At 39.5% G+C, this 26,424-nt stretch overlaps 1 protein-coding gene across 4 annotated transcripts in view; it reads right to left on the bottom strand.

Annotated features, from left to right (window-relative positions):
- UPP2 (uridine phosphorylase 2) overlaps positions 1–26,424 on the bottom strand; it is a 43,076-nt gene that overhangs the window by 6,223 nt on the left and 10,429 nt on the right. For 3 of the 4 annotated variants that reach the window (XM_036857218.1, XM_036857220.1, XM_036857216.1), the window contains 4 exons: positions 18,328–18,486; positions 11,252–11,366; positions 7,863–8,072; positions 5,576–5,722 (listed from right to left, as the gene is read on the bottom strand). In XM_036857218.1, coding sequence (XP_036713113.1) covers positions 5,576–5,722; positions 7,863–8,072; positions 11,252–11,366; positions 18,328–18,486 — 631 coding nt within the window. Of the gene's footprint in view, positions 1–1,162; positions 3,507–5,575; positions 5,723–7,862; positions 8,073–11,251; positions 11,367–18,327; positions 18,487–26,424 lie in introns of those variants that run through there. The other variant, XM_036857219.1, reaches the window with a different exon arrangement.

Raw genomic sequence — 26,424 nt, 5'->3', positions numbered from 1 at the left:
GCTATAGCAGAAGTATTGTATGAAACTTACAGCAAAGGGAGGCTTAACTTTAAGGCTTTGCCTCTTCCTAGTTGGACAATTATGTGGCACTCCGAAGTCCTTTAGAAAATTCCAAGCCATAAATGTAGCTGGGTAATGAAGGAACCAGTTGAATTTGTTATAGCCATCTTCCACGGTCAGTAGGGGTTGAGTGGTCATTCTGTTCACTCATTTGTTCATTCATTTAGTAAATATTTATTGAATGCCCGTATGGCAGATATTATTCTAAGTGCTAGAGATATAGCAAAAAAAATGACAAACAAGGTCCCTGTTCTCATGCTACTTATACTGTAATGGAGAAAGATGCTAAATACATACCTCCATGCATTAATACATGTAAAATAATATGTAAGTTAATATATAAAGAAAACAGAAATGTTGTCTGGTATAGTGGTAAATGTGACGCAGAGAAATGAAGTGGAATGAGTGAATGAGTGAGTAAGTAGAATGAATGTGAGTGAGTTTAGTTTAGGTAGTCATGCAAAACTTCTCTGATGAAGTGAGACTTATGGTGAGATCTTATATTAATCATAAAGATAAGAAGTGGTAATCCTTGTGGTCCCAGGTGAATGCAGAAAGATCTGTTTTTGCACTGGTCCAAAGTCAATGACTGACTCCTCTGAGTTAGGACAATGAGCCTCTAGAAGACTCTTGTTTAAATAAAAAGTTGTTATTTATTAGCCATCATTGCCTTAGTATGAAGTCAGATTGGTTATCCAGTCATCTGGTAGTATTAAAGGGACATAAAAAGACCATTAGAGAAGGCTGTCTGGAGAGACTGGGTGGAAAGGGCCATTGCTGACAGTGGGAGAGGGATTGAGGGGGAGGGGCACTAGGCCTGGGAGCCCTGAGCTTTCGGTGCCAGATGAAACACATTTTCCAGTGTCGCTTACCATTGGTATATAACCTCCCTAAAAAGTATGTTAAAACAGCTGCTTGTGAAGTTTCTCTCAGCCCTTCCCCAAAGCAAGCTTTTCTACCTCATACAGAGCTTTTCCAAGCTTCACTGCTTTTGCGGAAGGATATAATGAAGTGGGGAGGAAAGATAGGAACATGGTAGCATCATATGCATGGGGTTTTGGTCTGTGTCCTTGGTGGTTGATCTTCCAGGTGTTGATCTTCCTGTACCAGGAGTGCACCTTTGGAAACGATGGTGTCTGAGGTAGATAAAGAGTCCCTGTCACCATGAAGAAATTTGGACAGAAATACTCCCAAGAACTACAGAATTACAGAGTTACAGATACAACCTTTAGTGTGAATGTTGGCAGCCTAGAAGGGGTCTGCTCAATGGAAAGGCTGCAGCAGTGTCCTGGAAGAGAGCTATTGGCAGGTTGAAATCAGCTACCAACAGCTCCAATAGCAGCAGAAAAAGGAAAATGCAGCATGGGGCAGGAACTACAGCAAGCTAGAGTGGACAGAGTCCAGGAAGGTACCTGCAGCTGGCAGAGAAGGCAAGGTCACAAGGGTTCGTGGCAAGGACAAAAAAATCCCTCATAACAGAATAACATCGCTGAGGTTTTGGCAACACCCTCAAAGAGAGAAAGACTCGGGTCCGGGGTTCATAAGCCTAGAACTCTCTCTGGCTGCCTCTTAAGAAAGAACTGATGGTCATCACTAAACTTACATCAGGGCAGCAGTTCGTGACGTAGCATTTTATGTTTGACTAAACTGGTTACCAAATTTTCCTCCATCTGCATGTCAGGTGGAGCCATGACTCAAGTGACCGCTTGCTGTTTCCATAAGAAAGAAATGTGAGGAAACATTTCCTGGAGCAGAAATATTTGAATCCAGGTGTTCCTGCAGGTCATGTGCTGGTTAGGCTGCTGCTCAGGAAAGGGCAAGCTGCCCGCCGCTGGGGCTCCCACTCCCACTAGCTTGTGGAGAGAAAAGCAGATGCTATTGTTTCCCTGAAAGGAGGTATTAACGATGGCCTTCTAAAGAGGACAAGGATGCACTTGCATCCTTTACTCATATGTTACAGGGATTTGTGTGTACATTCATTCTGAGAGGAGAGTAGTGGTTCTACAATTAATCTCTTCTTGTGACCTATAACTCCTTTCTAAAATGTGCTTTTAGACATGTTACCGCATACATTTTGTTTGTAGTTTTGTATATTAAAATTGATTGACAATAAGGACAAGTATTAGAATTAAAGTTCCACTTGTGATCCAGTAAGGCATTATCAGGCTGTAATTCTTTACTTCTTTGAGGATTTCTTCTTTGGGGCTGGGACACTAGACTCTCCAGGTATACTGCCAATTGCACTGACGACGTTTCCTTAGTTTCTGCTGGATCTCCCTCACCTCCCCTGACTTTTTCATCCATTTCTACACTCAGGCACTTTGTCATCTCATTTGTTACATGGCTTTAAATGCCATCTATATGCTGTCAACTTCCAATTTTACTTCCCCAGTCCAAATTTCTCACCTAAACTCCAGATTCATAAATCCACCTGCTCACTTAGCCTCATTTGATGTCTACTACAGTACTGCCAAATCCTCACCCAATTTTTTCTATCCCAATTGTGATAACTCCATCCTTCCAGCTGTTCAGGCCCAAAACCTGGAAGTCGTTTTTCACTCGCGTTTCTCTCCAAATTCACATCAAATTGTCAACAAATCTTGTTGGATTTGCCTTCAAGACGTATCTAGCATATGACTACTTCTCACCTCCTCCACTGTTGTTGTACTGGTCTATCATCTCTCCCTAGACTACTGTATCAGCCCTCTTACTTCTCTCCCTGCTTCTGCCCTTAACCCCAGTAGGCTCTTCCCAGATCAGCAGCCAGTGTGCTCCTGTTCAAACGCAAGCCAGATCCCGTCACCTCTCTATTCAAAGCAATGACTTCTCATATCTCTCAGAGTGAAAGTCACAGTTCTCATAGGGACCACACAGTCCATACTCCCTCCATCTCCTACCCTCTCCACTGCTGTCACTCCCCTCCAGCCACAAACTGGTCTCCCTGTTTCTCCGGCACACTCTGAATGCTCCTGCCTGGTAGCCTTAGATTTGCATTTCCTGGACTGCTTTTGCCCAGACACCCACGTGGCATTTTCCTAAATGGCACCTTCTCTGTGCACCCTTCCCTATTTTAATGTATGGCTTTCCTCCCTACCTTGGTTGTCCCTGTGCCCTTTCCCTGCCTTATTTCTCACCATCATGCTCCTCGGCATCTAACATATTACCATATTATTATAGATTGCTCTCTGTTGTTGTTTGTCTACCCCCTAGACTTCGCAAGGGCAGAGATTCTGTCTGCGTCATCCTCTGCTCTGTCCCTACTGCTTGGGTGCTCAGGCCACTGGCTGATGCACAGAAGTCCTTCTTTCTTTAGGAAGATAATGATTGAGACAAATCTTATCAGCCAAAGATTTGATTTAAAAAACAAGCTTCTTGTATTTTGCTATGCACTCAGTAGGTACACTATAAAACACATTTGATAGATGACATATTTTATGGGCTCTTTTCTGAAAAAAAAAAAAAAAGATAATTGCTGTATAAAAAACAAAACTATGAATTCTAAAAAAAGTTGGTCCAACATTTTCTTAGACATCATTGTTCATATTTGGGGACTGCTTCCCACTCAAAAATAATATTTTAGATGGTGCTATTTTGCTTTAGGTCTAAGGCTTTCATAGCCAATTTAATAAAGAATATTTAATTAACTTTGCAGGTTTACCTCTTCCATCAATAAAACTTGAATTTTTTTAATCTAGAGAATGACTATGAAAATAATTTAAAATCACAAAGAATAGTTATATTGATTAGTCCTTGTGAAAATTATGTTTTACTTCAATAGGTTTTCTTGGTGTTGGTCAGAGATTAGTGGTTCTATTGGAATAATTTCACCAAAAATAAAAATGCATGCCACACCCATATTTGGTTTCTTAATGCCACTCTCCACCCAAAGGAAGCAGAGATTCTTGGAGAAATGGCTGATCCCAGACCTGAGGCAAGGAACGTGTAAGTGGTACCTAAGAATCCCGTTGTGCCTGAAAGCAAGAAAATTCTCAAGAGTTAAGAGAATTATGTCAAAAGGACAAAAGAGTGTACTAGAAGGGGCTCTTCCGGCCACATTTGGGATAATTTGAGTATCAAAAAGAATAATGACAGAAACTGCTTGTAACACACTGCTTTGAACAAAATCCACCAAACAATAACGACTCCCTGCCACCAAAAAGAAAAAAGAGAGAGAAGAGCATGAGAAAGAAAGGCTCTTCTTAAAAGAATGCTAACAAACATAGGAATGATGGAATTAGAAAATCATCATTTGTATTCCATGCTAAAGTCACTGGAGAAAGACGATTGGGTTACAGGATATTCATTCACACAGTGCCAGATTATCATCCCAGAAGTTACTTGCTACTTACAGAGAGAAAACATTAATTTTTCAGTGGAGGGAGATGGGCAGTTACCCCTTGAGCCAAGTGATCCAACTCGAAATTACTAACAGTGGAATATCTTCACATTACCTTTCCCTGATGTGGTGCAATGGAAAGTTTACATTACTATGAAGTGTTCTTGCCACATAGCTGAATCTAATCAAGCCACTAGACTTTACTTCTGCTTTACAGGAAATAAAGTGAAATCCCACGATGACGAGTACAGACAAATCTAGAACATGGATGTTCTACAAGATAACTGCCTGAAGTTTTCAAAAATTCCACTGTACTGGGGAAAAAATAAAAGTAGGGAAACTATTCTAGATGTAAAAGTATAGAGATACAATGACTAAGCAATACAGTGTAAGAAGTTAATTCAATATTAGATTAAAATAATCTTTAAAGATATTTTTAGGAAAATCAGAAAATTTAAATATGGAATGGATGTTAAATTATGTTATGAAATGATTTTGACTTAAAAAATTTTTTTTTGGTTTGATAATTGTATTGTGGTCATTAGGAGGACATCCTTATTCTTAGGAAATGATGCTAAGTTACAAGAGTTAAGTCGCATAATATTTATAATTTATATACAATGATTCAGGAGAAAAAAGCAAATAGGTGTGTTTGTCTATATGTGTGTGTGTATATATATATACATATACACACATATATACATACACATACACACTATTCTTTCAATTTTTCTGTATTATTGAATTTTTTTCAAAATAAAAAAGTTGGGAAAAGCAAAAATGCATGTAAATTAACTTTAAAAACACACTACTCCACTGATGTTTTGTCCTTTGATGGACTATTTTAGGAATATTTTATTTGTGTCATGTCTCAGTAAATTCAATTGTAGTAGAAAACAGCATCCGCTTCCAGGACGAAGAAAGCAGAACAATCTATCAAGTCTTGGCTATGTAACCCACTAGCTGGTGACCTTGGGCAACTTACTTTTGACCCTTGAGGCTTGGTTTCCTCATTTGCATAACAGAAATAATGTCCTGCCCACTCACAAGATATTATGAGATAACCGTGCATTCAACCCAAAGTAATATATAGCTGGATTCCTTTTTCTTCTCCTGAAGAGTGAAAATAACTTCATGAAAGAGGAGAATTTGACCCTTAGGCATTCATGAAAGTCTTACCTTTTAGACCACAAAGTCTACACATGGCCGCAAACACCGTAGATTCCATTTCGATATTCCTGATGCCGGCATTATATGCTCTTTTCAAGTAATCTAACCCCTTTTCTCTGGAAAAGGAGCACAGCGCTCCATCTAGTCGACCCTGGCCTGAAAGAGAATGGAGAATGTTTAGCGACTTGATGTCCCACAGTGGCTGTGGCATCACTAAGAGGCTTGCTGTCAGCCCAAGTGCTCTGTGTCTGACTCTAACTCATCGGCCTGCACCCCAGGTAGGATAAATCTGGCCATCTGAACCATCCTATCAAAGGACCTGGGGCAAGGCTGTGCCCAGCTCAAGAGTCTCACACAGAGAGGAATCTCCATGGCACTGAACTCCCCCAGCTCTGGGGCAAGTGACCATTGAATGGCCGCAGCAGCCAGCACTCTGCCGAGAGACAGCAGGACCTGGAGGGTCTCCGGAAGATCTGCCCTTTGAGGAAAATCTCAGGTTGCACCTGCGACTGGCGGCTGGCCCAGGCACAGGTGCTGGGGAAGAAGAAAAGGCTCCAAGCCCCAGTGATGATCCTAAGCTACTTGAGGATCAGGGTGGTGGTTTGGACATTGCAGCTCCATCTGTGCATCATGACCATGGTAGCCATATACAGATGGTCGATTTGTCCACCTTTCCCCTGCCACACACCTCAGGCTGCATGCCATTCTTTTGCGATCACATTTTCCCTTCTAGGCTGCTCTCGGTGTTTACTTAGCACTTGAATTCCATCTGTACCAACCAGTGGGGCCAGAAGGAGGTGGAGAAAAGCCTGATGCTGTTACTCCTCCTCCACCGTGGCTGCGCTGGGAACAGGCTTCACCGCGCCCCACCCCCAAGGGCATCCTCTGGAAGTAGGGAGGCCAGTAGACTCTGTCACCATCCATATTGCAAAATCCTCTTTTTTCCCTTTCCTCTATCTTTCATGCTATTTCCATCCTTGCTGTCTGCTTCTCCTTGTGCCTTCCTTCTTAGGGCTGCCTGCCAACAGCTCTAATGCAGTGCTATTTTAGCCGATTCAAACTCAGATGTCCCACAAGTTAAGCAGGTAATGTCAACGAGGTCTGCCTGTTGGAAGGGAGCAGCCTCACCTCACCTTCAGTGAATGTAGCCCCAGATGTGGGCCGAGGCTTGCCAGGGCTGCCATGAATAAATTATTTTATATTTTTAATTTTATGTTATTTCAAGAAGCCAAAAATCTGGATTTTCATATGAAATCTCCAGAAATTATAAATGTTGGCAAAATAATTCATATTCTAAAAAATACCATGCAGCCCAAAGAAAACATTGACTCCAGTGGGTACCATTTGCAAGTTCTGGCTTAAACCTGTTGGTGACCCTCCCCATGAAGGGGCCAGTGGCCTGAGACAAAGTCTCAACCCTATCAGACCCAAAGTGGCCCCTATTTTATAACACACATGTGGTGACAACACCTTTACTAACCTGAAGTAATGTTTATAGATAATATATCTCCATATATAACTGTTTAGAATTCAATATAATAGTATAAGTTTGATCCAAAGGGAAAAGAAAAGAAAAATAATTAAAAATGAGGTAATATGTAGTTTGATGAACATACTCAAACAGCTACACTGCAAGATTTCTAGAATGCCCTCCAAGGAATGGTACCAACCCTGGTTAGATTCTTTCTTGTGGAATGAGCAAGGTCTGTCCTGTAGGGCGTTTTCCCCTGGCCCCTCCCCGCTTGTGGCAAGAGCTGCTACTTGGGAGTCACCATCAATTTTGTTCCTAAACTTGATTTGGGGACATTTTACTCATGGCCAAGAGATAAAAGAACTGCTCTGAGACTACCCCATCCCTTTGGGATTTCCTCCCCCAAATATCTCTTCCCATTTCATGGTTCCCACTCTTTACTGGGTACCAGATCCCTTCCAAGGTACAGGTGACTGTACCTCAAAATGGAAGAAACATAGAAGCATATCCCCCTTTTCCAATTTAAATAGAAGGCATCAACAGAGATAAGATTTTGCTAACATCACAAATTGCATTTGAGTATCCAATTTGTTCTAGGAGGATTAAACCCACTCTCAAAATAAATTCATTATGTGTGTGTCTCCACCGCTTATCATGTCCTTACGTTCCTATGCTTTAGTAAGTTGAAAAGGCTGTTTCAGTTCCTTTTTTAATCCCCAACTATGAATTTCTAAACTGGAGTTTTTAATATAAATTGTGGGTTTGAATAACAAGAGTATTGCTGGCAATTTTCTGCTGCTTTCACAGTTTATAAATTCTTCTCACCTTCATAAAAATCATAGGTACACATCGTATGTCCAATGAGGGTTGGGAAGTCGGGAATTTCTTTGCTACAGTTGAATAGTTCCTCAGCCAGTTCTTTGTCAAGTTCAGTACTTCTGGTGACAACATTATCCAAGATTACCTGTTCAAACTGGGGCTTAAAAAAGGAGTCTACGGCTCTATCTGTTATTACAACAGACCCCGGTGCAATCCCTGCAGTGTGGGAATAAATAGGTGGTTACAGAAGAATGTCACTTAGGTTTACTTTTGACACATAGTATGTAATCTCTTCTGCCAACATTAATTAATGCTAATTGCTAATGATTCTCCCCATTTTCATCTTTTAAATTATTTTCTTTTCCAAATGCAATTAAATAATAACATTCCGAACAAGCGTTTACATTTGCTTTCTTTCCAGATTCACATTTACAATGTGATGGGGTTTAAATTTCAAGACAGACATGACTCTTGGACATGCAAATTAGTACTGGCCTTCAGGTTCAAATTTGAATAAAGTAGGTCAGGAATAAACTCAATGAGCCTGCCAGAAAGTAGTTTTCATAAAGTGATGTGACTACTTGATATTTAATCTTCTCTGCAACTCCTTGATTACTATAATTTCTTTGCATCTCTGTCCTCTCTTCCTTTTGATTCTCATCACATCCATTCCCTCCTCCCCTCTCCCATCCCATGTAAATTAGGCCTCTTGGCTGACCTTCCGTTGCTACAAAGTCTGGTTTGCTCCTGGGACTCAGGAACTCAAGTCTCAGGGACTTGAGAAACCATTTTCTGCCAACTGTTATTCCCCTGGCCTGGTGTGTTCCCTCATCCTCCCCCACACACTTTCATCAGACCAACTTCAACTCATTCTTCCGGTGTCAGCTTAAGTCACTTCCTTCAAAAGATCTGAATCCACAGAGGGAGAAAAATTAAAAGGCAACACAGATACATTACATTCAATTTTCCCAGGCCCAGCTTTTGACCTAGTTTTTGACCTGTTCTGATTCCTGTTTAGAGCCTGGTTGAGGGGATATATATTGATAGGGCTCTAGACTCTCTCTGTCCTAACATTCATCACATTTTTTGTAATTACTCATTTGTTTGTCTATTGCCCTGATAAAACATAGGCTCTATGAAGGCAAGAGCAGTGTCTGTCCACTGTTGTCTCCCCAGTAGCATTATGCCTATCACATTATAGGTATTCAATAAAAATTTGTTGAATGAGTGAATGTTTCCATAGAGATGCCATAGACAGAGATCTGCAAACTACAATCCATGGGCCAGGTCCAGCCCATCTTTGTAAATAGAGCTTTATTGGAACACAGCCACATTCACTCATTTGCATATTTTCTATGATTGCTTCCACACTGTAATGGCAGAGTTGAGAAGTTGCAACAGAAACCATATGGCCTGCAAAGCCTAAAATATTTACTGTCTGACCTTGTATAGAAAAAATTTACCAACCCCTACCATAGCGCATAGCCATATCCTTCTGGGTTCTTAATAAATTCCAATGTGGATCAACATGGGGTTAATTTAGAAGATCCAGCTAGAGACCCAAGGTAGGCTCTGATGATAGAGCCTCGGTGAGTCAGATACTTTTTAAAGAAATCAAACAAGTATCTTCTTGAATTACTCACAGTGTCCTAAAAACAGGAAAGTGACTGAGAAGGAAGTTGAAAATGTGGAAATCAAAAATGAAGTTATTCACATGACATCCTAATATTTAGATGCATTAGAGCATTTATATCCCAGTTAAAGTCTCTTAAAGGCCAAGACACTATTTATTCGAGTACCTCATCATCATGAAGTTTTGTTGGCTCATCTAAAGAGTGGTAACATCAGCAAAAAAAAAAAAAAAAAAAACACCAACAAACTACACATCCTTCATCTCCAAATCAATGTTTTTAAGACGAAACAAACACATCTTATTGATAAGCTAAGAGTTCTTAATGAGAACAGAACTTCAAAATGATAGATAATCCACAACAGCACATTGCTTTAATTTCCCACAATTCATAGACCTTCATTGTGCTACATGGGCTGTATGTATCATGTTACCATCAAACAAAAGACCTAGAATCCATGACCATGAGCTGGATGGTCAGCAGGTTGCTTTGCCCACACTGGACACTTGTTAATATCAAGGGGCAACCACAGCAGTCAGGATGGTACATTGCATGGGCATGGGCTATGCAGATAGATCCTTGTATCCCACAACTCAAGAATTATGTGCAATCTTAATAACAGTGTTATCCATTTCATCCCCAAATGCATCATTCCCTACTATTGCTTATTTGGGATAACATTGGATAAACAACAGTCCAGAATGATGCCTGATCTAATAATGATTGCTAACATTCTCCTTCTCTTTCTGGGTGGACATCCATAGATGTCCTTCTTTAATCCGTCTATGAGGGCCTTGGCTGGACTTTATTCCTGTACCACAGCTGTGGAAAGGGCATGATATTTTTGAACATGTTTGTTTCTAGTGAAGCATGACTCAGCCACCTGTGTAATTCTAAGACCAAAGTCTCAGCCTTTTTTTTTTTTTATAATTCCCATTCAGTCCTGTCACTCTGTCAACCAAACCTTTCCAGTTACAATGCCCTGTCTGTATTTGCATTTGGTGACATAGTAGAATCATCCCCTTGCAAGACCTGCTCCTGAAGAAGAGGTTGAAAAAGAAGAAGGTCTCCACAGAACTTTACCTCAGCCCAGGGTGGATGTATAAACAAGGCTCCTGACTAGCTGCCTGACCAGCCAAGGAAGAAGGGAGGAGAGGAGGCTCTGAGAAAACCTTAGGAAGCATCACCCAACTCTGCCCTAAAAGCCTGGCCTGATCTCTTCTGCTGTGTTGATGAGGAAAAGACCCAGCCAAGAAAAGGGTAGTCACTGACATGAGCTAAAAGCAATGTTTTCCTAAGAGCTATTGATGTCTGCTTACTAAGCTGATAAACAAGGCAAGTCTTAGTGATTTATTTTTTTTACTTGAAAGCACTTATTTCTGTCACTTATAAAATTCCTAAGCTTCAAAATCTATTCGAACCCTCAAAAATTACTCTTATCCTCAAAACATATTTCCTAGCAATCTTCCACTCTTCCCCTTAAGAACACCTAAGTCCATCTGGGCAGTGGGCAGCGGGATGTCTCACGCCAGGTTTCCATGCAGGGAAAAAGAGAAAGATTATATACACATGTATTTCTTTAAATTCTTTTAATTTTCTTTAAATTTAAATTTCTCAATTGCCTCAAGCCCAGCCTCCTGACACTTTTTAGCCCATCTGGGTTTCTTCTGGTCTCTGAGTACGTTGGTGTGTTACCACACCAACAGCTTACCCTGTATGGAACAACCACTTGGATTTAATACTATATAAATCAATCCATCTCACCTATTCCCCCTGATGTACCAATTCTGATAATGGTCACGTCACAGCACCGGGCATGGTACAGTAATTTAATGAGTTCATGAAGCATAATAGAAATGGAGGGGATGCCCATGCCATGCTGTGGAGAGAAAAGGGAAAGTCATTATACATCTTGCAGACTGATAACACACACAGGACATATTTACTTCCTTCATTACAAGTTAACAGCCCTCAGGTAAATTTACGTAATCATTATGACTTTGCCATAGCTGAGGAAAACGTAAGGCAGCTCTAACTGACGCCCACATGACATGCTGATAGATGGGTCCATCTGTGATGATCAAAGAGAGGCATCTCCCTGTCAGTTAAACTGAGTTCAGCCCTCATTGTCAAGAGCAGAAGGTGGGGATGGCGTGGTGTACTGGTGTGTCAGGGCAGTGCCATTTCTCAGCTCCCCACTGGGCTCTTCACAGTGAGTTTTGAAACAGAGCTCTTTGCAAGATTGACTTGATTTTGAGGAAATATAGATTTGGCTACCATGTATTTAGTCCTTTTCTACTATACTAAATGAAAGAGTAAATCCATTTCATTGCTCGCATGTGTCCTTGTTCATTTGTTGATAATTCTGTATGAGCTCTGAAAGGCACAAGGGTAGAGATGTGGGTTACATCTACACCTAACAATTTGGAGTATTTAATGGATACACATTCAGTATATAGATCATGACTGCAACTCTGGTCTTCCTCGGCATTTGGAAGAGTAGAATCAATGTCACAGAATAAGGGTCAACACAGGTTAGAGGATTTGGCCGCTCCTCGTGGTTACAGTATGTTCTAATAATGCTCCAGAAAGATCCTCCATGATGGAATTTGTAGTAGCTGGAGCTAAGTTTAGAATTGGTGTATATTTCCTTCCTAATATAACACGAGAGAGTCAAATGTGGTCTTCAGTATTCTACTCTTGGGCACAAAGACTTTGTGTGCAGAAAAGCACCAGGGGCATCTTGGCAGTTAGGTGATGGCTTACACTAATTCTTCATTAACAAATCTAGAAAACCATTACAGCCATGACCACAATATTTTCACCTGAGTTCCCTTCTTCTCACCATCAAGAATATTAAACTATGGAAACTTTGAACCTCTGGGTTTCCCATTTTTGGTTGCCATGGAACATGTTCTGACTTCCAAATGTATTGTAAGTCTCCTAGAGGCTATCAGTCAAACCTGTATTAGTTGTATGTCCAAGATTCAGTAACACGATAATACTGGGGGACTTTAACACCTCACTTACACCAATCGACATATCATCCAGACAGAAAATTAATAAGGCAACACAGATTTAAATGACACAATAGACCAGATAGATTTAATTGATATTTATAGGACATTCCATCTGAAAACAGCAGATTACACTTCCTTCTCAAGTGCACAGGTAACATTCTCCAGGATAGATCACATCTTGGGTCACAAATCAAGCCTCGGGAAATTTAAGAAAACTGAAATCACATCAAGCATCTTTTCCGACCACAGCACTATGAGATTAGAAATAAATTACAGGGAAAGAAATGTAAAAAACACAAGCACATGGAAGCTAAACAATATGTTACTAAATAACCAAGAGATCACTGAAGAAATCAAAGAGGAAATCAAAAAATACCTAGAGACAAGTGACAATGAAAACACGACAACCCAAAACCTATGGGGTGCAGCAAAAGCAGTCCTAAGAGGGAAGTTTATAGCATTACAGTCCTACTCAAGAACCAAGAAAAATCGCAAATAAATAATCTAACCTTACACCTAAAGGAACTAGAGAAAGAAGAACAAACAAAACCCAAAGTTAGTAGATGGAAAGAAATCATAAATGTCAGAGCAGAAAGAAATGAAATAGAAACAAAGAAAACAATAGCAAAGATCAATAAAACTAAAAGCTGGTTCTTTGAGAAGATAAACAAAATTGATAAACCTTTAGCTAGACTCATCAAGAAAAATAGGGAGATGACTTACATCAATAAAGTTAGCAATGAAAAAGGAGAAGTTACAACGGACACCATAGAAATACAAAGCATCGTAAGAGACTACTACAAGCAACTCTATGCCAATAAAATGGACAACCTGGAAGAAATGGACAAATACTTAGAAAGGTATAACCTTCCAAGACTGAACCAGGAAGAAACAGAAAATATGAACAAACCAATCACAAGTAATGAAATTGAAACTGTGATGAAAAATCTTCCAACAAACAAAAGTCCAGGACCAGATGACTTCACAGGTGAATTCTATCAAACATTTAGAGAAGAGCTAACACCCATCCTTCTCAAGCTCTTCCAAAAAATTGCAGAGGAAAGAACACTCCCAAACTCATTCTATGAGGCCACCATCACCCTGATTCCAAAACCAGACAAAGATACTACAAAAAAAGAAAGTTACAGACCAATATCACTGATGAATATAGATGCAAAAATCCTCAACAAAATACTAGCAAACAGAATCCAACAACACATTAAAAGGATCATACACCATGATCAAGTGGGATTTATCCCAGGGTTGCAAGGATTCTTCAATATACAAAAAATCAATCAATGTGATACACCATATTAACAAATTGAAGAATAAAAACCATATGATCATCTCAATAGATGCAGAAAAAGCTTTTGACAACATTCAACACCAATTTATTGATAAAAACTCTCCAGAAAGTGAGCATAGAGGGAACCTACCTCAACACAATAAAGGCCATATATGACAAACCCACAGCAAACATCATTCTCAATGGTGAAAAATGGAAACCATTTCCTCTAAGATCAGGAACAAGACAAGGCTGTCCACTCTTGCCACTATTATTCAACATAGTTTTGGAAGTTCTAGCCATGGCAATCAGAGAAGAAAAAGAAATAAAAGGAATACCAATTGGAAAAGAAGAAGTAAAACTGTCACTGTTTGCAGATGACATGATACTGTACATAGATAATCCTAAGGATGCCACCAGAAAACTACTAGAGCTAATCAATGAATTTGGTAAAGTTGCAGGATACAAAATTAATGCAAGAAATCTCTTGCATTCCTATACAATAACAACGAAAGATCAGACAGAGAAATTAAGGTAACAATCCCATTCACCATTGCAACAAAAAGAATAAAATACCTAGAAATAAACCTACCGAAGGAGGTAAAAGACCTGTACTCAGAAAACTGTAAGACACTGATGAAAGAAACCAAAGATGACACAAACAGATGGAGAGATATACCATGTTCCTGGATTGGAAGAATCAATATTGTAAAAATGACTCTACTACCCAAAGCAATCTACAGATTCAATGCAATCCCTATCAAATTACCAATGGCACTTTTTACAGAACTAGAACAAAAAATCTTAAAATTTATATGGAGACACAAAAGACCCCTAATAGCCAAAGCAATCTTGAGGGAAGAAAATGGAGCTGGAGGAATCAGACTCTCTGACTTCAGACTATACTACAAAGCTTCAGTAATCAAGACAGTATGGTACTGGCACAAAAACAGAAATATAGATCAATGGAACAGGATAGAAAGCACAGAGATAAACCCACACACCTATGGTCAACTAATCAATGACAAAGGAGGCAAGGATATACAATGGAGAAAAGACAGTCTCTTCAATAAGTGGTGCTGGGAAAACTGGACAGCTACATGTAAAAGAATGAAATTAGAACACTCCCTAACACCATACACAAAAATAAACTCCAAATGGATTAAAGACCTAAATGTAAGACCAGACACCATAAACCTCTTAGTGGAAAACATAGGAAGAACACTCTTGGACATAAACCACAGCAAGATCTTTTTTGACCCACCTCCTAGAGTAATGGAAATAAAAACAAAAATAAACAAATGGGCCCTAATGAAACTTAAAAGCTTTTGCAAAGCAAAGGAAACTATAAACAAGACGAAAAGACAACCCTCAGAATGGGAGAAAATATTTGCAAACGAATCAACAAAGGATTAATCTCCAAAATATATAAACAGCTCATGCAACTCAATATTAAAAAAACAAACAACCGAATCCAAAAATGGGCAGAAGCTCTAAAGAGACATTTCTCCAAAGAAGACATGCAGATGGCCAAGAGGCACATGAAAAGCTGCTCAACATCACTAATTATTAGAGAAATGCAAATCAAAACTACAATGAGGTATCACCTCATACTGGTCAGAATAGCCATCATCAGAAAATCTACAAACAACAAATGCTGGAGAGGGTGTGGAGAAAAGGGAACCCTCTTGCACTGTTAGTGGTAATGTAAATTGATGCAGCCACTATGGAGAACAGGATGGAGGTTCCTTAAAAAACTAAAACTAGAATTACCATATGACCCAGCAATTCCACTACTGGGCATATACCCAGAGAAAACCATAATTCAAAAAGACACATGCACCTCAATGTTCATTGCAGCACTATTTACAATAGCCAGGTCATAGAAGCAACCTAAATGCCCATCGACAGACAAATGGATAAAGAAGTTGTGGTACGTATATACAATGGGATATTACTCAGCCATAAAAAGGAATGAAATTGGGTCATTTGTAGAGACGTGGATGGATCTAGAGACTGTCATACAAAGTGAAGTAAGTCAGAAAGAGAAAATCAACTATTGTATGTTAATGCATTTATTTGGAATCTAGAAAAATGGTACAGATGAACCGGTTTGCAAGGCAGAAATAGAGACACAGATGTAGAGAACAAACGTATGGACACCAAGGGGGGAAAGCGGCCGAGGGTGGGGGTGGTGGTGGGATGAATTGGGAGATTGGGATTGACAAATATACACTAATATGCATAAAATAGATAATCAATAAGAACCTGCTGTTTAAAAAAATAATAAAATTCCAAAAAAAATAAAGAACAATGCTGAAGGAAAAAAAATATAAGTAAAAATGATAACCCCCCCAATAAAGACAGCAATTAATCAGTTAAATAAAAGCAACTACAATATCAACAAAAAGAAACAAATAAAATTTATATTCTATCACCCATTCACAAAATAATACCAAAACATTAGAAAAAAAGATCTGAATTGATACATGAAATACACACAAAACAGCTGTTATAGCAGACTATTTGAAGAATAGAGGAAATTTGAAGGAAACTTTAGAGAGATACATACATACACACATACATGCATACACGTATCGATGATAGATGGAAAGAAAAAGAGAGGAAAGAAAGAAAAAAGAAAGAAATAAGAAAGAAAGAAAAAGAAAGAAAGAGAAAAGAAAGAAAAAAAGAAAGGAAAGGAAGGAAGAAAGGAAGGAAGAAAGGAAGAGAGAAAGAGAAAGAAAGAAAGAAAGAAATCAGATAGATGGGTAGATACATACACAAAAGATGGAAACATGTATATCACTAATTCTGAATATGGCTACAGTTCCTTATTTGCATTTTTCTGTATTTTTTAAGTTGATCAAAATTAAAAACATTACTTAATCAAAAAAAAATGTATGTCCAAGATTAACAAGACTGGACTCTACCACTAATGAGTAAACTCTCTAAATCTCATTTCCTCAATTGTATATTAAGAAAATGAACCATTATTTAATCTATTAGGTTCCTCCTAAATCAGATATTTGATAGGTTTATGATTATCACTTAATATGTGGCACGGTGATAAAATGACAAATGGGCTTGTATGTTTCTGCTAGACTCTCTATCTTTCTTTCTCTCTCTCTCTCTCTCTCTCTCTCTCACACACACACACACACACACACACACACACACACACCTCAGCAGCTGCTGGAGAGGAAGAATTTTCAAAGAAGCGGTCTCAACTGGAAATCCTCTTTCTGCCTAGTGAGGTTCATTTCTAATTGTCTGACCCCTCTGGACATGATGCATATTTCAGTTCTTTTTCCCTGATGGACAGCAGGATCAGTCTACTGCTGTTTTTATATCTTACTCTGAAGTTTTACTACCTGTTTATGATAGTTTCACATTTTTATAAATTTTACTTTTCTGTCCCTACCCATTGTGCAAAAAAAGGACAAAGAGTTGTAGTCTAAAAGTCAAACAAAAGTTAGCAAGACAAAATGTGCCAAGATCAGGGGTTACTCAGTTTCTTTCTAATGTAGCTTTTCTGTAATTGTTGAATGAATGAATGAACGAATGGATTCTCCCATGTGAGCCCAAAGCAGGTTTCATGTATTTTGTCCCAGAGGGGAGACCAACTTGGCTGTCCCACTGGTGTTGCATAATTTTCCCTTCTTCAGTCTAGGCTTCCAGCCATGATCATCCATCCTTCCATCTCCACGTACCATAGAGCAATTGATAGATAGTAGTTATTCCCCAGTGCGGGAGTCACATATAATCCAGCTCCTTAGAATTATCACATCTCTGTAGTGGATTCTTCCCTTGTCACCTGGCATGCTTAGCTGTGCCCCTTATGAGAGCTGCAGTGTCCAGATATGTACAGACTCAGAGCTATCGTTTCAGAATACAGCCCTGTGGCACAGAGACCCACTTGGAAGGCAAGCTGGGTGCACATGCATGTACACTCTGCTAAGGGTATGCTGTCCTGAGTCCAAGAGGGAAAGGGTCTCTGTGTTCCCTAAAATTGCAAGTCATTCCACTTTCATATTGTCTCAGGACACTGTGTGTCCAGAACTGTTAACATATTCTAAATACAGGAGAGCAGTTTGCAAGAGCTCCATGGAAATGTATTAGCAGCTTTTCAGTGAGCATATTACAGTGTTAAATGGCACCACTTGGGTAATCCTGAAAATTGGCCCCTGTGTACTAAAAGCCCAACATTCCCAAAGCTGGATAAAGGATAGAGGAGAAAAAATTGCTGGTGGCTTATTAATCAGTTACAAACTAAAGAGAGGAAGTGTGCTTTGAGGGTTTTTTCCCCCTAACTTGCATAGCTAAGTGGTAACTAATAAAGCAAACCAAAGTAGCACTGAATGTTATTTTCTGCCCCTAGGACTTTTTCCAACTATGAATGTCACACCTGGACACTTAATATATTGTGTGAAAATGCAAAGCAGGAGGGGAAAAAGAACTCCTGTATTTGGAAGTTCCCACTTTCTTTTGCTAGCTTGTGATGACTACGTGACGTGCAGCCATTGAGTACTTACACTGATAGAGAGCACGGGACCAATTTTGTACATACAATATCTGTCAGTCCCGGCGCAGATGTCCTTGACGTCCTCTTCACTGTCTTCCAATCTGAGCTCCTTGTGCATAAAGAGTGCAAATGCTTTCATTCTGTTAGGGCTTCCACCAACGCAGACAAACTGTTAATAAAAATAAACAATCACCTGCCTTAGTAACTGAGATAAAAAGCAAGGGTCAGCTTTCAACTTTAATGTTTTTATTTTATTTTTCAATTATATTCTTAAGGGTATATGTAGATGTTATGGGTTATGTTCATGAGTTAGCTAATTGGCATCATTAACCGGTAAATAAGGCAACCAGAAACATAGTTTATGCACATAATTAGTAATGAAAAAGATAATCACAAAATCAAAGTAAGTGTTGATTTTGTTCAGGTGGGTGTTTCCTGGTGTTTTTGTCATGGTGAACATCAAGAAGCATCTTAAGCGGATATAGGCAGCTTATTGTTGGGCATTAGTGGGCTATACACTTAATGTGTCAATTCTGAGGACATGGAAATAAGTAACATGAGAACTACAAGTTTAGATGTGTTTTCTGATTCCACATTCCCAATCATACGTTTTTATTATAAAATATACTACGTTAATTTAAAGCTTTAAAGAAAGCACATCAAGACTTTCCAACTTCTCATTCAGAAGACATTTTCATGGAACAAGCCTTATCATTGTAGACTAGAAATCTCACTACGGTATTTCTTCATTTCCAACAATTTGGTTTTATTTTTGTCTTATTCACATTTTAACATCTCTGAAATTACAATATGGATTGCGGTCAAGAGTGTCAAATCTAATAAAATATGGTAACAAAATTGTCTGGTGGTTGCTTGTGCAATAGCCTCTTAGGGGTACATCAGTCCCAGGGATGGGAGAGGTGGATGTCAGAGAGAGGATGGGCATGGCCTAAGAGCAGCGTGGATGAGCAGCCACACCGGTGGGGACCAGGGCTCAGCAGTGAGGAGGAGGAGTGGCAGCAGATGTCAGAGACCCGAGGAAGCACAGCCTACAGAAAGGTGCCAGGTGCAAAGTCATTCTGGAATCTGAGCTGAGCAGTGAGGTGCACAGAGTCTGAAGAGGCTCCGAGTCAGAGAGATAAGGCAACACAGTGGTTAAAGGACTAACCTTTGAGGTTAGAGAAACCTGGCTTTGCACCCCAACCCTGTCTCTGATTAAGTAGTTTGTTCAGTGTTATACATGTAATCTCTACGTGCCTCAGATTATCATCTCCAAAATAGAAACAAACAAACAACAACAACAACAAAAAAAAACGTAGTATCCTTCAGAGGGTTTTTGTGAGGATAAGATGGGATTGAACATGATGGGGGACAAAGCCAGGCACTTTCTGAGTGGTCAACAAATGGCAACTTCCATTTTTCATATCATAGAGCAATTTCCTGGCCCTGCTTTTGAGCTTGCTTATTTGTTTCTGTATTTGTGGAATTTAGTGCAAATGAAGCTAGTTCAAATCCAGTAAGGAAAAGGCAGCTGGTAGTGCCTGACTGATGTGTGCAGCGTTAGGCAGAGCTTCAGAAGGATTGCCAGTGAGGCCCCTCACAGGGATAAAGAGTATCTGCCTAAGGAAATAACTAACTGAGGTTGTAGAATTAGGTGCCCGATTCACAATTTACTGTGAGTATTGGGTGGTCTCATTACATGATGCATTTTGTTTCCATTTAGCAAAAATTCCTGTGCCACCCTCATTCTCGATTGTGGGATGTAATTATCCTTTTATCCAGGCCCTCTGCCTCTCTTCTACCCTCATTATTATCTTTTCTGTGTCTTTCTTATGAGTTTCTCTGTTGGGGCCTAAAGTTGGTAATGAACTGCAATGAAAGTTAGCCATCAAGGCTGAGTAGCAAAGAGGATAAGACCATGGTCTAAGGTAAGTTTTTAAATTAGTATTGATTATTCGTGAAATTTTCCCCTCTGTTCATATGGACAGTTAAGACTTGGCTCAAGATCCAAGTACAAGGAGGTCATTTTTGTTGTTGTTTCCTTTCTACAAAATACAGTAGTTTGAAAATAACCTCAGTGTGTGGTGCCAGTAAATGTAAATTACAACTATTCAGATTGACCATAAAACCAAAACAGATGTTAGAAGAGCTTGTGGTTTGAATTCTTCTTTGAACTGTAGATATTGCTGTAATCAACAGGAATTTCTGAATGTTTCTGGAGACATAAAGATGATAAGTGTAGACAAAAGCGTTTTTGTTCTTGAAGACTTACTTCTAAATCAGACTTACTAAATATCACCTCTGGACACAATTTTCAGTCTGGCTGCTTTGATGAGGAGTAAAATATGGCTGAAGACCACCAACCAACAATGACTTTAAGTGACACTTTCTGTGATTTATGTCCCCCCCAAAAAATGATCATTTGTCCTGGTTTTGTCAAAGAAGATAGAAATGTCTTGGGAAGGAGTCTGAAGCATTACAAAACTATGTTAAGGGCTTTGCCTAAAGACTGCCAGAATGAACTCACTTTCAAATATGCCTAGTGTCTTGAAAGACTTAGCTTTGCCATGTTGTACTTATCTGGTCCTACTGCAGTATATGTATTTTGTCTGTTAATAAAGGAGTATAGAGATTTAAAATACATATTACATAGTATTATAAGATAATGCTTTTCCATGTTACTTGAAATTTCTAGGGAGAGATTGGAGGGTACCAGTTACTGATTTTATAAAAGATATATTTGGAGGTTGAATTTGAGTAGATAACTTCTAAAGATACTCCACTATATTTTTCAACTGATTGATTGATTCAAGTCTATATGACAAAGACATTAGCTGTTTACCAAAACTGTTCCCCCTTCTTTCTGGGCACACTACTAAACTCAACTTCCCAGCCTCCTCTTCAGTTAGATGAGGCCATATGCCTGAGTTCCAGCTACTAGAATGTGAACAGAAATGATGAGTGTCACTTCCAGTTCTTGCCCGTAGAAATCTCCCATTGGTGATCCTATAGATTGTCTTCTGTTTGTCTGCTGAATGGGTGCTGACACCCAGGGAAACTTTGCAAGGCACTCCTTGAAGGTGACAGAGCAACAAGATAGAAGGAGCCTGGGTCCCTAATCACCAATTGGAGGAAAGCCACCGATTGACCAGGAACACCCACTTGGTACTCAGTGTGAGTGAGAAACAAACTTACATTGTGTTAAGCCACTGATATTTTGAAGTAGCAACTAACAAAACCTTTTAAGTATAGTAAGTAAGAAAATGAAGAAAATAGGAATGGTTGTCAGAATCTTTAAGATTTAAAATTTTACACACCCAGAGTTCTCCTTTTCTTTGAAGATAGTGCTATTAATAATGATTATCATCTCTGTGAAGACAAGGCTGAGTTTTCAGGTACTGATGGATTATGTCCTCTCTTGTTAGCTAGAATTGCTGCCCTGGTATTTAAGTGAGTCGAGAAATTGAACCTAGCATGTTCTTATTCAAAGATAAGAATGTAACTGGAAGGAGGCAAGTTTCTGAGAAGAGCATCTATAAATATGTCAGACTTTACCTGTTGCCTCTAAAGAATAGGTTAAACAGCCAGTTCTGATCATTTGGAACTACGTTACCTGCTCCCCAATCTACACCCCCCCCCACCACACACACACACTTTTGCCTCCTGTGCATCAAAATGGCCCAATCAATAGAGTTGTTCTCTGGTAGAAAAAAATGGGTTCTAAACCAGAGCATGTCTTTTTATCCAAAAGAGAATCTATTGAAATGGTCCACAGCCAGGTGGATTATGAGCTTATAAGGTTGGATAGTGGTTATGACAAAGTATGAGAATAAGTGCTGATAAAAATCTAGTCAGGTAGAGAGACAGATACCTAGATATGTAAATAATAGATCACTTTCTATCTCAAAAACATCAGTCTTTTTAGTTATTAATTAGGTGTTCATGTTAGTTTATTAATTATGATAGATCATTTAATTAATCAGAATTATCCTTATGTAAGGGTCCTGGAAAAGTCATTGTGAGGCATGAACCTCAAACCTAACATTTGAATTCAGATAAAGTCCAATTAATGAGTATCAAAGACAGCCTTGATCAATTTACTCTTGGAGCATAAACATCAGAAACAGCAGTAGGAAAAGAGGTTCCACTGAAAAGATGAAGCAAAAGATTGAGGGAGGCCATGAAAGAGCAAAGAGCCGCTGACTGCAGAGGAGTAGGGAAATGGGCGGGTCACATCCAATCAGCCCGTGCCATCACACCTGTGCCCTAGGAGAGATGGGAGGGGGAGGGAGCAATGTAGCCCCTACTGTTAATGAATATCATAGATTTATTTCTTCTCCTCCCCTGCCCCGCCACCCTTCCTTCCTTCTCCTCCTCCTCCTTCTTTGTCTAGCTAACCTCCTCCTCCTCTTCCTCCCCTTTCTTCAATGCCCCCTGTCAATTAATGGACTATTCTCAGTTACAATGACTCAAAAAGCCCAGCTAGTGCAGTGGGCAAGAACCCTGGAAATTGGACTTAGAAGAATTTGGTCCAAGTCCTAGCTCTGCCACTATATAGTGTAATTTGTTAACCACCTTTGACCACTCTGAATTCAATTTCCTTGTTTTATGGAGGAAATGAATATCTGCTACACCCACCTAAAAGAGGGAATGTGAAGATTTGAGATACTGGATCTGAGAGCTTTTATTTTTGTTCTTGTAATTGCTAAAGGAGTGAATAAAAGTCAGATGAAAACTGCACAATTCTCTAGTGGTGGGACTGTGATTAGGTGTAGGCCTTTTAGAAAACAAAAAAAAATTTTAAAGTTCATTCCCTTTGACCATTTCTGTAAATCATCTTAATAGACTTAAATGTGAAAAAATTATAGGTACAAAAATATCCATTTGAGTGCTGTTTATGATAGAAAATACTTCAACATTAAAGTCAGTAGTAGACTATGTAATGTATGGCACAGGCACTTGGCATCCATAAACCATGTGTTTCAAAGAGAACATTATAATATGGGGAAATGTTAATGACATAAAGTTAAGTGAAAAACACACACTGTAAAGTTATGTAATTCCAACTATTTAAAAATCTATTTGTTAAAAAGAACTGAAAGAAAAGAAAATAGGTTGATGGCATCTTTGTTTAGCTGGTAGGGGTTTTTTTAGACGTGTTTTTAAAAATCATTGTTCTAGATTGGTTCAAGATGGCAGAGTAGAAGGACATGCGCTCACTCCCTCTTGCAAGAGCACTGGAATCACAACTAACTGCTGAACAATCATTGACAAGAAGACACTGGAACTCACCAAAAGAGATACCCCACATCCAAAGACAAAGGAGAAGCCTCAGTGAGATGGCAGGAGGGGTGCAATCACAATAAAATCAAATCCCATAACCACTAGGTGGGTGACTCACAAACTAGAGAACAATTATACCACAGAAGTCCACCCACTGGAGTGAAGGTTCTGAGCCCCACGTCAGGCTTCCCAACCTGGGGGTCCAGCAACGGAAGGAGGAATTCCCAGAGAATCAGACTTTGAAGGCTAGTGGGATTTGACTGTAGGACTTTGACAGGACTGGGTGAAATAGAGACTCCACTCTTAGAGGGCACACACAAAGTAGTGTGCACATCAAGACCCAGAGGGAAGGAACAGTGACCCCATAGGAGACTGAACCAGACCTACCTGCTAGTGTTGGAGGGTCTCCTGCAGAGGTGGGGGGTGGCTGTGGCTCACCGTGGGGACAAGGACACTGGCAGCAGAAGTTCTGGGAAGTACTCCTTGGCATGAGCCCTCCCGGAGTCCACCATTAGCCCCACCAAACATCCTATAGCCTCCAGTGCTGGGCTGCTTCAGGCCAAACAACCAACAGGGAGGGAACTCAGCCCCACCCATCAGCAGACAAGCGGATTAAAGTTGTACTGAACACTGCCCACCAGAGCAACACCCAGCTCTGCCCACCACCAGTGCCTCCCATCAGGAAGCTTGCACAGGCCTCTTAGATAGCCTCATCCACCAGAGGACAGACAGCAGAAGCAAGAAGAACTACAATCCTGCAGCCTGTGGAACGAAAACCACATTCACAGAATGATAGACAAAATGAAAAGGCAGAGGACTATGTGTCAGATGAAGGAAAATGATAAAACCCCAGAAAAACAATTAAATGAAGTGGAGATAGGCAACCTTCCAGAAAAAGAATTCAGAATAATGATAGTGAAGATGATCCAGGACCTTGGAAAAAGAATGGAGGCAAAGATTGAGAAGATGCAAGAAATGTTTAACAAAGACCTAGAAGAATTAAAGAACAAACAAACACAGATGAACAATACAATAACTTAAATGAAAAATACACTAGAAGGAATCAAGAGCAGAATAACTGAGAAGTGACCTGGAAGACAGAGTGGTGGAATTCACTGCTGCAGAACAGAATAAAGAAATAAGAATGAAAAGAAATGAAGACAGCCTAAGAGACCTCTGGGACAACATTAAACACACCAACATTCACATTATAGGGGTCGCAGAAGGAGAAGAGAGAGAGAAAGGACCCAAGAAAATGTTTGAAGAGATTATAGTCGAAAACTTCCCTAACATGGGAAAGGAAATAGCCACCCAAGTCCAGGAAGTGCAGAGAGTCCCAGCAGGATAAATCCAAGGAGAAACATGCCAAGGCATATAGTAATCAAATTGACAAAAATTAAAGACAAAGAAAAATTATTAAAAGCAACAAGGGAAAAATGACAAATAACATATAAAGGAACTCCCATAAGATTAACAGCTGATTTCTCAGAAGAGCTTCTACAAGCCAGAAGGGAGTGGCACGATATATTTAAAGTGATGAAAGGAGAGAACCTACAACCAAGATTACTCTACCCAGCAAGGATCTCATTCAGATTCGACAGAGAAATCAAAAGCTTTACAGACAAACAAAAGCTAAGAGAATTCAGCACCACTGAACCAGCTGTACAACAAATGCTAAAGGAACTTCTCTAAGTGCGAAACACAAGAGAAGAAACGGACCTACAAAAACAAACACAAAACAATTAAGAAAATGGTAATAGGAACATACGTATCGATAATTACCTTAAATGTGAATGGATTAAATGCTCCAACCAAAAGACACAGGCTCGCTGAATGGATACAAAAACAAGACCCATATATATGCTGTCTACAGACGACCTAAGGTCCTTGAGACCTAAGGACACATACAGACTGAAAGTGAGGGGATGGAAAAACATACTCCATGCAAATGGAAATCGAAAGAAAGCTGGAGTAGCAATACTCATATCAGATAAAGTAGACTTTAAAATAAAGAATGTCACAAGAGACAAGGAAGGACACTACATAATGATCAAGGGATCAATCCAAGAAGAAGATATAACAATTATAAATATATATGCACCCAACATAGGAGCACCTCAATACATAAGGCAAATGCTAGCAGCTATAAAAGAGGAAATCAATGGTAACACGATAATAGTGGGGCACTTTAACACCTCACTTACACCAGTGGACATATTATGCAGACAGAAAATTAATAAGCATGGACTTGAGGACACGGGGAGGGGGAAGGGTAAGCTGGGACGAAGTGAGAGAGTGGCATTGACATATATACACTACCAAATGTAAAATAGATAGCTAGTGGGAAGCAGCCACATAGCACAGGGAGATCAGCTCAATGCTTTGTGACCACCTAGAGGGGTGGGATAAGGAGGGTGGGAGGGAGACGCAAGAGGGAGGGGATATGGGGATATATGTGTACGTATAGCTGATTCACTTTGTTATACAGCAGAAACTAACACAACATTGTGAAGCAATTTACTCCAATAAAGATGTTAAAAAGAAAGAAAATTAATAAGGAAACAGAAGCTTTAAAAGACACAAAAGACCAGATTGATTTAATTTATGATTATCGGACATTCCATCCAAAAACAGCAGATTACACTTTCTTCTCAAGTGCACACAGAACATTCTCGAGGATAGATCACATCTTGGGTCACAAATCAAGCCTCATGAAATTTAAGAAAACTGAAATCATATCAAGCATCTTTTCCGACCACAGCACTATGAGATTAGAAATAAATTACAGGGAAAGAAACGTAAAAAGCACATGGAAGCTAAACAA

Source organism: Balaenoptera musculus, chromosome 7 (assembly GCF_009873245.2).
Source record: "Balaenoptera musculus isolate JJ_BM4_2016_0621 chromosome 7, mBalMus1.pri.v3, whole genome shotgun sequence".
In the NCBI taxonomy this organism is placed as follows: domain Eukaryota; kingdom Metazoa; phylum Chordata; class Mammalia; order Artiodactyla; family Balaenopteridae; genus Balaenoptera; species Balaenoptera musculus.
The sequence above is the reverse complement of the archived record's forward strand: the minus strand, read 5'-3'. Positions and strand labels throughout refer to the sequence as shown.